Below are 11,425 nucleotides of genomic sequence, written 5' to 3' on the forward strand. Positions count from 1 at the left end.
CCATCGATTTCCTTCCCAGAGATGTTAGCTGAGTGGGCCGCGGCCGGGCAGGGTGGGGTTGTTGCGGTCAAACCACTCGTTATTGAGCCCTTCCTTTGTGCGAGGGAGTTGCTGATTGCGTGTCTGATTGCGGGTGGTGGCTGACGAGCTCCCTCAATGCCAAATGAGGTAGAGATGGACTCATTTCTCCACAGCAGTATAGATCGCCAAGCCGAACAATTTTATCCTGCAACACTGTCTTCTTTTTCGCTCTTCCTTAATTACCCTGACAAGCCAGATCAATGCAGGGTGAGGGTTTCCTGTGCAGAAGAGAGGAAGGATAGGAGCAGTTGCACTGTTTGAATAATTTCCTTGATCTCAACGGGATTCAGAAAGCAGACGTGCATGCTAAGGTGGAGAGAGATGGTCTGCCCTATCTGGCTTACAAGGGCCACAGGCTCCCCGCTTTTCAAGAGCCACAAATATGGGGAAAGGACCCCCCCCCAACCGCCGCCCCGAGCCAGAGCAAACACTGGGGACCTTTGAGCAGGGAGAGAGTCCTGTCAATGATCTGTGGATTCAAGGAGTGTCTCATCTGCCCAGAGGAGCAGCCCGCCCCCTTCCTGTGCCTCCCTACACCCCCCAACACACACCCCCTGCCCCTGCCCTTGCCACCAGCCGGAATTCTGGAAGCCCCTGACCCTCTCCAAGGAATGTTGAATGGCCTTTACAACGTTAGCAACAAAGAGACCACGTCCCTTTGATAACCGTTGTGGCTGCCCTGTGGTCTTCCTGATGCTTTATTTACCTGAGTCTCTTTCTTCCCACCCTCTCCTGCCCTTAAAAGCCTGCTTTGGCTCAGGCTCCACGGGGTCACAGCTTCAGCCCCACCCCAACCCCAGCCCCAAGCTTTCCACAAGTTTGCCTCATCCAGAGCCGTTTGCTGAAGGCTTCTCTGGTAGGGCAGCCAGTTGGAGACCAGAGGGACTGGCTGGAAAAAAGCCTTGATCCAGAGAAGTTGGGGCCAACTATCCCAGGAGGTTCTCAGCTCAGGCCAAAGGTCCTAAGAAAGCCACCAAGCACCTTGGGTCCAGGACTGAGAAGGCTCTCCCCCAGGGTCTCCTGTGGGTGGCACCCCCATCCGCCCAGGGCCACACATCTGCACCCAAAGGCTGGTAGAGTCCCATCCAGAGGAGGCCTCCAGAGGATAGGCACCTGGTGAAGACCCACCAGAAAGGCTAAGCCATCAAGATGAAAAGACACCCAAGCTTCCTTCTCATCAGCCACCATCCACCCCTTTCTGACTGCTCTTGGCACCCTGCCCTTTGGGGACCCAGATGGGCCTCTTGGTTGAGAGTGCAGCCGGATGTGAAGGGACACTTCCACCCTGAGAAGCTTATCCAAGGACATCAGTATTGGCTCCTTTCTCCTCATCAAACAGCCCAGACCCCAGGACCTTGGGCAGGGTCATGCTACTGCCCTGCAGGCCCATTTTCCATTAAGAAAACCAATTGGTTTTTCACCACGATTTCCTTTCTCCAGCTCTCACACCCCAAGAGAGCCTCAGGTTGCCTGGGGTCCAGCCAGCTCTGGGGCCTGGCGTGACCCCTGGGGCCAGAGCGACCCTGGCTGCTCCCAAAGCATTTGGGCGGGCAGGCCAGAGCCCTTTCTCCGGGGCAGAGCACAGAGACACAGCTGGAAAACCGGGACAATTAGCCAGCGGCCGGCGGCCGGGCCATAAAAACGCAGGAAGCGGCCACTGCAGGGCGGAGGGAATGGCTGTCCCCAATAAAGCGATTGTTCCAAAGAATGCCCACATTCCGAAGACACAGGCTTGAGCCTGGGCCTCGGCTTCCAGAGCTCGAGGCTTGGGAGGGGGTTGTGGGGGACAGAAAGAGGAATTGTGTCTCCAGGAAGAGGAGGAAGATGTTTGCTAGATCAAAAGTCTGAAGTGCCCACCACTTAACCTCCCACATTCCCACCCCATCAGGACTGCAGACTCTCCCTCTCGCTCCCCCTCCCCCAACTCAGTGATTTGGGTTCTGCAATGGGGCTTGCGATCTTTTTTCCCTGTTTTATTTCTTGAGCGGTCCCATGAACTCAGCTGTCCGGACCAGGCTCGGTAGGTCCACTTGGAGGACTGGCCCGCCCACCCCCCCCCCGCACCCCCACGTCTTCCACCTCTTGGGGGCTCAGCTATCTGACCTACCCCCGCCCCGCAGACTGCTGATTGTAACCAACCTCCTTAGGAAACGCAGAGGAGAAGAACCAGCAAGCCGGGATCCCTCAGCCCTGGGCTTGTTCGCATCCAACTTGGGCCCGGCCTCCCTCCGCTATGCAGCTTTGGTGGGTGTCGTCTGTAAAACGGAGGTGGTGACAACACCAGCTCAGTTCCCCAGTTAGGGAGATGTGAGGATCGAGGCAGGTAAAGGGCACTGGAAAAAAGCTCCAGAGATGAGAAGGCGAAGAAGTGACAACCGCCAAAGAGCGCTTGACAATGAGAACCGACAAGTGCAGCTATGGAGATGGGCGGCTAGTGTCCCGCTGGTCCCGGAGCGCCCGAAGCCGCCCAGGCAGCTTGCCCAGTCCCCGGACCGGGCCTCTGCGATCCTCAAATCCTAGTCTGGTGGCACTGTCTGGGCTCGGAGAGAAAGCTTGGAAGGCCACCGCGGGGCCGCTCCCTGCAGTGGCTACACGGAGCCGGGCCGGGCGTGTGCGCGAGACGGATGTGGTCGCCTTGCGCTCCTGTCCCGGCAGTTCCCAAGCCAGGCCTCACAGCACTGGTCCCCACAGCTGCCACTGAGCCCCTGGGGCCCCCGACACAGTGCTTCAAAGTCGATCCTTTCTCAACTTTTCTTCACTAGGAGCTCTTCAGAAGCAATCATTAGTAACGGCCCGGGTTCCCTGCCCATCTCCTAGAGACGAGAAACGATTTTCTTTGGACAATGTTCTACCTTGGAAAGCAGAAAGTGGTTTTAAGACAAAGGCATTATGCACAATATACAAATACCTAGGTATATATTAGCAGCAATTTTGACTCGCTTTACCTGGATTTTTAACCGCTTCAGTAAAATAAACACGTATGGGTAGGCTCGCTGAATTTTCGCAGACAACCTACCGTGTCACCAGCACCCTGTTCAAGAAACCAGAACTTTGCCAGCACTCTAGCAACCCTCTTTTACCCCCCCCCCCCATAACTGCCCTCCACCGTCTAACTTCTGCCACAGGCTCCTTGGTCTGACTGTTTTGTGTCTTTGGATGCAAATGCTTTTTTAAAATATGAATTGCTTTAATTTAACTTAAATCCCAAACGTGAGATGAACTCGGAGACGCAGCCCGAAGCTAGCGGCATAATTTATCTTGTGCGAGAGGCAAGAGGTTTCCTTGGGGAGGAAAATCGCTGATTAGCAGCCACAGTTGTTTTGGGGCGCGCAGCCGTTCTGGCCAGGAGCGCAGAGAGGGCAGGAACCGGCCCCATCTCTAAGGGCTCGGCTCCTCACCTCCCGGGTTGGTCAGAAACGTAGTCATCAAAGCAATGGCTTCCCTTTTCTTTCCTCTTTGGTGTAGAAGGAGCCTCTAGATGCACCCCCCTCCCACCCCGCAAATGCAGAAACATTACTAGTTTCCAAGCCCAGATTCCCACCAAGATAGCTCTCCCCCCCACCCTCTTTTGCAAGTCTCTTGATTTCATTCTTTGAACCTGTGATTGGAGGTTAAAGTGCACCAGGTTGGAAGGAGGAAGCTCTTAACAATAAAGGTTTGAATATTTCGCGGTGATCGGGTCGCAGCCCTCTCTTGAGCTCCCCTCTCCCCTTATCTTTTAAAATGCAAATCGTGTTTCGGGGGGTTGTGCGCGGGGTGCGCGCTGCGCCTCGACGTCTCCAGCCATTGGTGTCTGTGTCATTACTAATAGAGTCTTGTAAACACTCGTTAATCACGTAAGGCCGCCGGCCTGGGGCTCCGCACTCCAGCCTGTGGCGGGTCTTCCCCGCCTCTGCAGCCCAGTGGGGAGGAGGTGGGAGGAAAGAAGGAAGAAAGGGAGGAGGGAGGAGGCAGGCCAGAGGGAGGGACCGCCTCGGAGGCAGAAGCGCCGCGAGGAGCCAGCGGAGCACCGCGGGCCGGGGCGCAGCCAGCCGCCGCTCTCGGCGCCCCCTCGCCCCTTCCCCTTCGCGCCCCCCGGCAGCCTCCAGCGTCGGCCCCCAGGCAGCATGGTGAGGTTTGCCGTCGGGCCCTCGCCACCATGTACGTGAGCTACCTCCTGGACAAGGACGTGAGCATGTACCCCAGCTCCGTGCGCCACTCTGGCGGCCTCAACCTGGCCCCGCAGAACTTCGTCAGCCCCCCGCAGTACCCGGACTACGGCGGCTACCATGTGGCGGCCGCGGCCGCCGCGGCCGCGAACTTGGACACTGCGCAGTCCCCGGGGCCGTCCTGGCCCGCGGCGTACGGGGCCCCGCTCCGAGAGGACTGGAACGGCTACGCGCCGGGGGGCGCCGCGGCCGCCGCCAACGCGGTGGCGCACGGCCTCAACGGGGGCTCCCCGGCCGCCGCCATGGGCTACAGCGGCCCGGCCGACTACCACCCGCACCATCACCCGCACCACCACCCGCACCACCCGGCCGCTGCGCCTTCCTGCGCCTCGGGGTTGCTGCAGACACTCAATCCCGGCCCTCCCGGGCCAGCCGCCACCGCCGCCGCCGAGCAGCTGTCCCCGGGCGGCCAGCGGCGGAACCTGTGCGAGTGGATGCGGAAGCCCGCGCAGCAGTCCCTCGGAAGCCAAGGTAGGCGGCGGCGGCGGCGCCCCGCGGGAGGGGGCTGCTGGGCCGGCCGCGCGTCCCGCGCCGACCCGGGCGTCCCGAGCTGTCTGGGAGCTGGGCGCCAGGAGGGCCGGAGAGGGAGACAAAGTCAGGGGGCCCCCCTCCCCGACTGCCGGGCTTCTCTACCGCGCCTGGGCTGGCGGGCTGGGGGTGGGGGCCGGGAGGGAGTAAGTGGGTCTCCCAACCCGTGTTTAGTTTAGGGCAGAGGAGAGCCTTCCTCCTTCCAACGTCCCAACACTCCCAGGACACCCCCAGGAATGTGGGCGTAGCACGGCTGCGTAGGAGTGGGAACGCGCGTCCCCCGCACTTGGTGCCTCTGGCACTCGGTGCGCAGCTTGGAGCCGCCGGGGGAAGGGAGCCTCGAACTCCACCGAGCCGGGCTTCAGAGCCTTGCTCTCCACGCCGCTGAGCCGCTCAAGAAGAGGGGTGCCCTGGGGAGCCAGGAGGGCGGCGAGGCCGCGCGTGGGACCGGGGTCAAGGAATCTCAAGAGCTAGGGCGAATAGGGAGAGCCGGCAAAGCTGCTGTTGCAGGAAAGGCAGGCCCCAGGAATTAGGCGGAAGGGAGCGCGCCCCGTCATTGAACTCCTTTGATTTGCAAAGGAGTTGGTGCAGGCCGAAGCTGGAGGGCTAGGGGCAAGAAGTCGTGGGTGTCCTCTTGTGTCTGCAGAGGGAGAAGGGGAAGAATCCTTGGTGGGGATTCAGCTTCTGCTCCAGACAGGGATCATTTCTCCCCACCTTTCCTTTCCAGGGTCTCGGGGCTGTGTGTGTGTGTGTGTGTGTGTGTGTACGTGTGTGCACGCGCGCCCATGTTCAAGAAGCTGGCTCAGGAGATGTCCCTGCAGACATCCTAGGTTTGCCGGACCGCGAGGGCCCATCAGGTCCCGGTCTGCCCCTTCTGCTATCGGGATATGTGTCAAAGTGGGAAGGAAGTTGGAATAGGTGTGGTGGGAGAGTCCTGTTGGCATTTCGCTCCACGAAGTTTTCCTAGCCTTCTGCACTTCCGCTTTTCTTCTCTTCCCTTGTTTTCTGGCCCAGCCCGGCCTGCACGCAGGTTATGGCCACTTTGCAGAGGTTTATAGCCAATTACAGCCGTATAAATCAGAGCAGCCGTTGGGGGCTGTCTCCGGGCATCAGTACTTGAGTCACCGGGCACATGCCGGGTGGGAAATGCGGCCGCCCAGGGAGAAGGCCACAAGGCCAGCCTCGGAGCCTCGCCTTGGTGCCTTCCCCAAAGGGAGACGCCGTCGCCCGAACCGAGCGCTGTCTCAGAGAAGGCTGTCTTTTACGGAGCCTGCCTGGGGCGCACCTGGCAGCGACCGGGGGTCCTACGGGAGACCTCTGGTGTGTCCCGGGACAGTGGCCGCGGGGCCAGGGCCGGGGAGGGGGGAGAGGGAGAGGGAGGGAAGCCACAGGAGCCCAGGCCGCGGGGTCAGCAGATGAGAGGCCGCTGTGAAGTCCCGCGCCGAGGTGGCAAGGCCGCAGTCGGCGCCGGGCGCCCTTGTGATGTTAATGTCGGGAGGCCGCGGCCCGCGGGCCAGAGCCCGGCTCCTCTGCGGAGCGTCATCTGTCAACGGGCTAGGGGGGTTGGTCCTCGGCCCGGCCCGCTTTGATATACACCTTCCCAGCCCTGCCATTGTCTCTTTTAGGGCCCGGAAAGAGGGTGGTGACTTTCGCAGTCAATAATGAATTCTCACAAGTCCCTCTCATCTCTCCCCTCCTCCAGCCCCCTCCTTGGTTCCCAGGGGGTGCGGGGCGCCTCCAAGGCCCTTGGGGACGCGGGCCGCAGAGCGCGCAGGGGTCCTGGTCACCGCGTCCCCGGCCCGTCCGGCAGACGGAAAGGGCGGCCCTGGCGCAGGAGCCGCTCCCCCAGGCGAGTGTTGCTCCCGGGATGTTCGGCTCGGAGAACTTTCTTGCGCCCCCCTGCCCAGCCCCGGGGGTGCCCCTTTGTGGCTCCAACCTGGGTGCAGTGGCAGCCGCGCCTTGCACTGTGTGCGTGAGCCAGCCCGAGTCTCCGTTTCCTCATCTGTAAAACGGGCGACTCCCGCCGGTAGCCTCGAGTGGGTTAGAGGCGGTAGCGCGTGTGAACGCGCCCGCCCCTTGCAAGGCTCCCAGGACGTGTTAGTTCCCTTCACTGGCTTCGCAGACGCAGGGTCGGGGCCGCTGCGCCCATTCAAATGCGCCTGCCGGGCCGTGTTTATGTTAATGCGCCTGGCGGGGAGGGGGATGAAAGCTGGGGCCGCCGTTTGCTCAGTAGTGGTAATTCAAACAGAATGCGGTTGTTATTAAGGCATTGAAAGGGCTTTTCTTTGATAAGATCGCCTTGTCCTGCATTGTTTGGGACTGTGTTCCCCTTTCAGCGGCTCGGGGGAGCTCCCTCTGATCCGGCCCTGTATCTTCCCAGGGCGCTTTTGTTGTGGTTTGCAAAGGGTTTTACCTGAACAAAGTCGGCCTGCGGGGCATTAAACACCTCCAAGAAACTCCCAGACCCTTTAGATCTTCCCGTAGGATTGGGCACCGGGCGACTGAACCTGTTCGGCTGCAGGATGACCAGGACCTGGGGCCAACGAGGAGCCCCTGCCAAGGGATGACCCAGGACAGACCCGGGGGAGACGCCAGGTTCTCGGGCCTGCTCCAACCGCGACGGCACTATTTGTCAAGGCCCTTCAGTAAAACAATCAATCTGAGGTTTAATATGTTGACTCAATCCAATGAGCACAGATCACTGGTCAGGATAGCTCTGGCAGAGTTTGTAGCAGAAATAAATGGGGGTGGGGGGGGCTCAAAAAAGAAAAAGTGCCAAATGCGAAACCGTGTTCAGCCAGGTATAGAATGTCGCCAGCGGAAGGGGTCTTCTGCCTGCCAGACCCCAGCTCGGAATTCCACCAGATGGGCCTCGTGTGCCTAGGAGATGATTCTGGTCTGTCACATCCTGCACCCACCCCCACCCCCCTTTCTACTGTTAATAAAAGTAGAAAGCAACAGACAGAAAGTAACACCACCACCCCCACGCAGCGACACCAACGCATCCCCACGGCCCCAGCTGCTTTTAGGGTGGGCTTCCGTCTTCAATAGGCCAGAAAATGTGAACATTCCCAGGACTCTGGAGACTCTGTCCTGCCCCCTTTCCCTTTGGGCCCAGCCTGCTCCAGGGCTCTGTTTGGTTTACCAAACGGGGGGCTGGGTTCTGCTATCTTGCGTGTAGGAGGTTGGAGTTTTTCTTCGTTTTTAAAAACCACTTAACCCCAAGGTGAGTTTAGTTGTCTCAGATAGCCTCGCACCCTCCCCTCAGGACCCTCTGGGGGGTCTTGTCAGACCCGGCAGGAATCAGCCAAACCCTGGCCCCCCGGGGCGAAGAAGGAAGAGAAATAGCCCTTGGGTTAGGGAGGTTTGTCATTACCCATGACTGATGGGCCGCCTTGCGGTTCCCCGGCCTAACTTCTCCTTCCTCCACAGTGAAAACCAGGACGAAAGACAAATACCGAGTGGTGTATACGGACCACCAGAGGCTGGAGCTGGAGAAGGAGTTTCACTACAGTCGTTACATCACCATCCGGAGGAAAGCCGAGCTGGCCGCCACGCTGGGGCTCTCCGAGAGGCAGGTGCGAACCGCCTTGTTCCCTCCAGGGCTGGTAGGGTTCCCCGGGGCAGAGTTGGAAGCTGGGCCCCCGGAAGCCACCTAGTTCTGTGGGCAGATTAAAGCACAGGTTAGAGGGGCGCCTGGCTGGCTCGGTCTGTAGAGCACGCGACTTTTGATGTCCGGGTTGTGAGTTCAAGCCCCGTGTTGGGCGTAGAGCTTACTTAAATAAACAAATGAATAAATAAATCAGGAGGATGGAGAGCATTTCCTCCTGAATGAGTTTAGAAAAAGTTCCTTCCACCGCTAGTTGTCTTTTTCAGGTGTTGAAAAATTTCCCCGTTTTCTGGCATCCGGGAGGTGCAAAAAAGAAAAAGAAAAAAATACCCCAAAGAACAGAGCAGTACTTTAATCCAGATTTCTATTTGCGTGAAAAAAGACTTACATTAAAGACCTATTAGCTTTGTGCCCAGCCCAGCGCCTGGGGAAAAAAAAGAATACAAGACCCCAATCCCTACCCGTAAAAACTAGAACGAGGCTTGACTCATGAACACTGTATATGGTCTAGAAAAATAAATAAATAAACAAAACAGGCCACATCCACAGCCGGGAAGCCCCACAGTAAATCTCATTCTCAGTTTGAAGGTGAGGCCTATTACATTTCAGTTTAGCTTTAAGAGGCCAAAGGTTGTCATTTTGAAGCACATCCATGCTGGCCTCTTCCTGCTTGTTGTAGAAAGGGCTTTGCAAAGTTTCTTTCCCTTGGCTCTGAGACTCTGAACTTTTCCAGTAAAGTTGTAGATAAAGGTTGCTTTAGAAGGAAACCTGGTGAACGAGGCGGGGGGGGGGGGGGTGGGGGGGAGGGGCTCTTCTCTCCCGAGACCCTACTGGGCTTGGGAAGGGCTCCAGGGCTGGGGCTGTCACGGGGCTCTCGAATGAACGTCTGGGAGAAGGTTTGGGGGTCCTTTAGAGAGGGCACTTCTTTAACTGGAGGGGTAGATGCTGGTGCTGAAGGCCATTCGTTTTCCCCTTGCATCGTCTTCTTCACCCTCCTGTTTTCCCCTCCATTTTCCACGTCCAGGTTAAAATTTGGTTTCAGAACCGCAGAGCGAAGGAAAGGAAAATCAACAAGAAGAAGTTGCAGCAGCAGCAGCAGCAGCAGCAGCAGCAGCCGCAGCCCCCACCGCCGGCACCACAGCCCCCCCAGCCGCCGCCAGGCCCTCTGAGAAGCGTCCCGGAGCCCCTGAGTCCTGTGTCTTCCCTGCAAGGCTCGGTGCCCGGCTCTGTCCCTGGGGTTCTGGGGCCAGCTGCGGGGGTGTTAAACCCCACTGTCACCCAATGACCTACGGGCGCCTGCACCGGCCGAGCACAAGGGCCGAGCCACGAGGAGCATAGACTCTGCTAGAATCCTCAGGAGAGACCCCTCCCCTCCCCTCCACAAATGTACACCAACTGACCTAGCTCTCAGAGGAAGAATGGGGGCCAGGAGTAAGGACAAGGGGGGGTTGGGTTGGAGGCCTCAAGGAAGACATTCTCCCAGATTTTGACTTTTTCTGGTCTGACTTTCTGCCAGCAAGAAGATGGGATATGATCACTGAGGCTTCATCTCGTCCCGCAAGGGAAGCATTGCCTGGACTGGCTAAACAGACCGGGCTTCCAGCCCCCACCTCCCCAGCTCTTGGCTTCCCAAATCTGCAGGAGGCACCTCTGGTTGAGGGGAGAGAAGACTCAGGGGAACACCAATGCTCGGAGCCAAGATGGCTGCCGCCTACTCACTGCCATCAGAGGGCCCGCTGGGCCCTCCTGCTCAAGGGCAGGCAAGATTCTGTGACTGCAGAAGTCACAGGCGGCTAAGATAGGAACCTGGGCCTACCAAAGACTGCAGAACCCCCAGGTCTTGTCTTTCTTCTCTTCCCTTCCCAGACCAGGAAAGGCTTGACTGATGTGTGCGCCCAGTGGATGGTGTGAGAGGCGTGGTTATTGGACTCCAGGCCTGACAAGAGGGCCCAGGACAGGGCCTTGTTTAGAAAGCCTGTCACCAGAGCTTCTCTGGGCTAAATGTATGTCAGTGCTATAAATGCCAGAGCCAAGCTGGACTTCCTGTCATTTTCACAATCTTGGGGCTGATGAAGAAGGGGTTTTTGTTGTCGTTGCTGCTGTTTGGGTTGTTGGTCTGGGTAACATCCAAGCCAGCGTTTCAAAAGCCTTCTGGACCCACGGGGAGAGAAGTGGTATGGTGAAGGGAAGTGGGGGGTATTTGAACACAGTTGAATTTTTTCTAAAAAGAAAAAGAGAGAGAGAGAGATAAATGAGCTTTCCAGATTTCAGATTCTGTATTTATCGTCCTCAGATTTTGTCTGGAATTATTATTTTTTTTTTTTTTTAAGAAATGAAATATCTTGTCTACTTGCAACCTCGTGTTGGAAAACTCGGACAGGGAGTGGAGAAGGTTATCTGAACAACCTCATTTTACCCCAGAGCATCAGAAGCCCGAGGGAGCAGGTTTTGAGACCTTCCCTGCCCCCAAGCCTGAGCCCAGCCTTGGATTGTGGAATGTGTGGTTCTCCTGGGGGTGCCTTTGGGCAAAATGCACATCTGAATGGTCAGCTGCTTCCCAGCGGCCAGGAATTATGGGGGGTGGGGGTAAGCGTCCCTTCATACCACCTCCTCAAATCTGCACTGAGGCAGTTACCAACACTCCCTGCATCAGTGATTCCCTTCACCCCAGGGATGCCCCACAATCCAGCTAAACATAAGCATTAAGTAAAAAGGCTTTACTTTCTGCACTCCCAGGGCAACGTTTCCATGAATATAGTCTTCTGTGAATCACTGGGCATTTCTGTGAGCCCTGTCTCCACCCCTTGTCCTTTCTCGCGAAATCCTCCCCCCTCCCCCCCACCTACCCCACAAAGAATTCAAGAACCAGTATAAGGAGAGCCTTTCAGTAGTGGTTGCTTGTTATCTGGCCGACCCGCTGGGGACCGGGCTGCTGTCCCTGAGGCTTTTGGGTCCTGGAAGCCACCGAGCAGGGCCTGGGGAGAAGGGCCTCGCTCTC

General features: G+C 57.9%; 1 protein-coding gene across 3 annotated transcripts; it reads left to right on the forward strand.

The window, feature by feature from the left end:
* The first annotated feature begins 4,137 nt into the window (after positions 1 to 4,137).
* On the forward strand, positions 4,138 to 10,758 carry CDX2 (caudal type homeobox 2). Of its 3 annotated transcripts, none has more exons than XM_086720586.1 (3): positions 4,138 to 4,760; positions 8,250 to 8,395; positions 9,452 to 10,758. In XM_086720586.1, exons 1-3 carry the CDS (start codon positions 4,220 to 4,222, stop codon positions 9,710 to 9,712), a joined length of 948 nt encoding a protein of 315 aa, XP_086576712.1. In that variant the 5' UTR covers positions 4,138 to 4,219; the 3' UTR covers positions 9,713 to 10,758. The 3 variants fall into 3 exon arrangements, with proteins under 3 accessions (XP_086576712.1, XP_086576707.1, XP_086576718.1); XM_086720581.1 differs by having other exon boundaries at positions 4,138 to 4,759; positions 8,225 to 8,395; XM_086720592.1 differs by having other exon boundaries at positions 8,250 to 8,391; positions 9,452 to 9,690.
* Positions 10,759 to 11,425: the final 667 nt, after the last annotated feature.

This window comes from Puma concolor, chromosome A1 (genome assembly GCF_028749965.1).
Source record: "Puma concolor isolate L17-30 chromosome A1, mPumCon1.1.hap2, whole genome shotgun sequence".
Classification (NCBI taxonomy): Eukaryota; Metazoa; Chordata; class Mammalia; order Carnivora; family Felidae; genus Puma; species Puma concolor.

What these genes read in the sequence shown, in the direction of transcription:
- CDX2 (XM_086720581.1), top strand. Translation starts at nt 4,220, where the DNA reads ATGTACGTGAGCTACCTCCTGGACAAGGACGTGAGCATGTACCCCAGC. An exon ending in AGCAGTCCCTCGGAAGCCAA is followed by an intron (nt 4,760 to 8,224) that starts GGTAGGCGGCGG and finishes TTGCGGTTCCCC; the next exon opens with GGCCTAACTTCTCCTTCCTC. An exon ending in TGGGGCTCTCCGAGAGGCAG is followed by an intron (nt 8,396 to 9,451) that starts GTGCGAACCGCC and finishes TTCCACGTCCAG; the next exon opens with GTTAAAATTTGGTTTCAGAA.